This window comes from Eurytemora carolleeae, unplaced genomic scaffold, assembly GCF_000591075.1.
Source record: "Eurytemora carolleeae unplaced genomic scaffold, Eaff_2.0 scaffold536, whole genome shotgun sequence".
Lineage (NCBI taxonomy): Eukaryota > Metazoa > Arthropoda > Copepoda > Calanoida > Temoridae > Eurytemora > Eurytemora carolleeae.
In genome coordinates this window covers 1-1,350 of record NW_019396448.1, presented here as the reverse complement: position 1 = coordinate 1,350, position 1,350 = coordinate 1, and the positions used below count along the sequence as shown (strand labels likewise).

At 31.4% G+C, this 1,350-nt stretch overlaps 1 protein-coding gene across 1 annotated transcript in view; it reads left to right on the top strand.

Moving 5' to 3' along the window:
- Positions 1-934, top strand: part of LOC111703498 (uncharacterized) — a gene marked incomplete at its 3' end in the record, with an annotated part of 4,767 nt that extends 3,833 nt beyond the window's left edge. The window contains exon 4 of the mRNA XM_023475447.1: positions 823-934. Coding sequence (XP_023331215.1) covers positions 823-934 — 112 coding nt within the window. The remainder of the gene's footprint in view (positions 1-822) is intronic.
- Positions 935-1,350: the final 416 nt, after the last annotated feature.

Below are 1,350 nucleotides of genomic sequence, written 5' to 3'. Positions count from 1 at the left end.
TAGCAATGTAAGGCATACAGTTGGTCCTGTAGTCCTTATAATATACTAGCAACGTAAGTCAAATGGTTAATCTTGAGGTCCTTAAACAAGCAATTTAAGTCATATAGTTGCTTAATTGTAGTCCTTATACTAGCAATGTAAGTCAACTAGTTAATCCTGAAGTCCTTTTATATATTGTGAGTTTAGTAATTGTTCTTGTAGCCCTTATATTAGCAATCTAAGTCAAGCAGTTACTCTTATACAGTCCTTAAAATAACATTGTAAGTCAAATATATGCTCTTGCAGTCCTTAAACTAACATTGTAAGTCAAATATTTTCTCTTGCAGTCCTTACATTAGCAATGTAAGTCATATACTTGCTCATGAAGTCCTTATATTAGCCATGTGACTCAATAATTAGCTCTTGTACTCCTTAAATTAGCAATGTGAGTTTAATTATTGCTCCTGTAATCCTTATACTAGCGATTTAAGTCAACTTGTTGCTTGATCTTGTAGTCGCTTTACTAGAAATCTATGTCAAAAAGTAGCTTTTTAAGTCCTAATAAAAGCAATGTAAGTTCAAAAGTTGCTCTTGTAATCCTTATACCAGCAATGAATGACAAACGAACGAAAAAAATTCAAAAACGAACGATTTGAAATAGTTTTTTTTTAATGAACGAATGATTTTTCGGAACAAAGTTAAAAAAAAGATAGTTTATTTTGAACGAACGCTTTGTTCAAAAACTTTGAAGAAAATATCGTTTTTACTGAAATATTTTGCGGGGCTCCTTGTAAGAAAAAATGTGAAATAATCCTCAATATTTCCAATATGGTTTCCTCCTAGATTGATAGTGTTGATCTCTATCCGGAAAGGGCTCAGCAAGATCCAATCCCAGGTTATATATTGTTCATTTATTCAATACTATTTATACATTATATATTCTACTAGACTTCAGGCCACTTTTCGACCATCTTTCATTTAATAAATACAGATTTGTGTTGCTGATCTCTCTTTGTGGGTTTCTAAAATTTTGATTACTATTTTTGAAAACAATTTTTGAAAATTTCAACTGGCCAATGACCTTTCCTGCATCAGGTTGGTACCTTTGCACAAAATAAAATCCAATCAAAAACGCCATTTTGACGTTTGGGACGGGGAGTATACCTGTGACAATATTATTAAAGTCGTTTTTTTTCTAAAAAAAAAAACATTTTTACAGCAGCATTTTAGAGTTTAATAGGCTTAAAGAATATAGAATAATTAGCATACAATACATTTCTGGACGCTTTTCATAATCGTAAAGAAACTAGATACACTACAGATTTTTGTTAACGATTTAGATACTGTTACGCGAGCCATGCTGCGTATAGA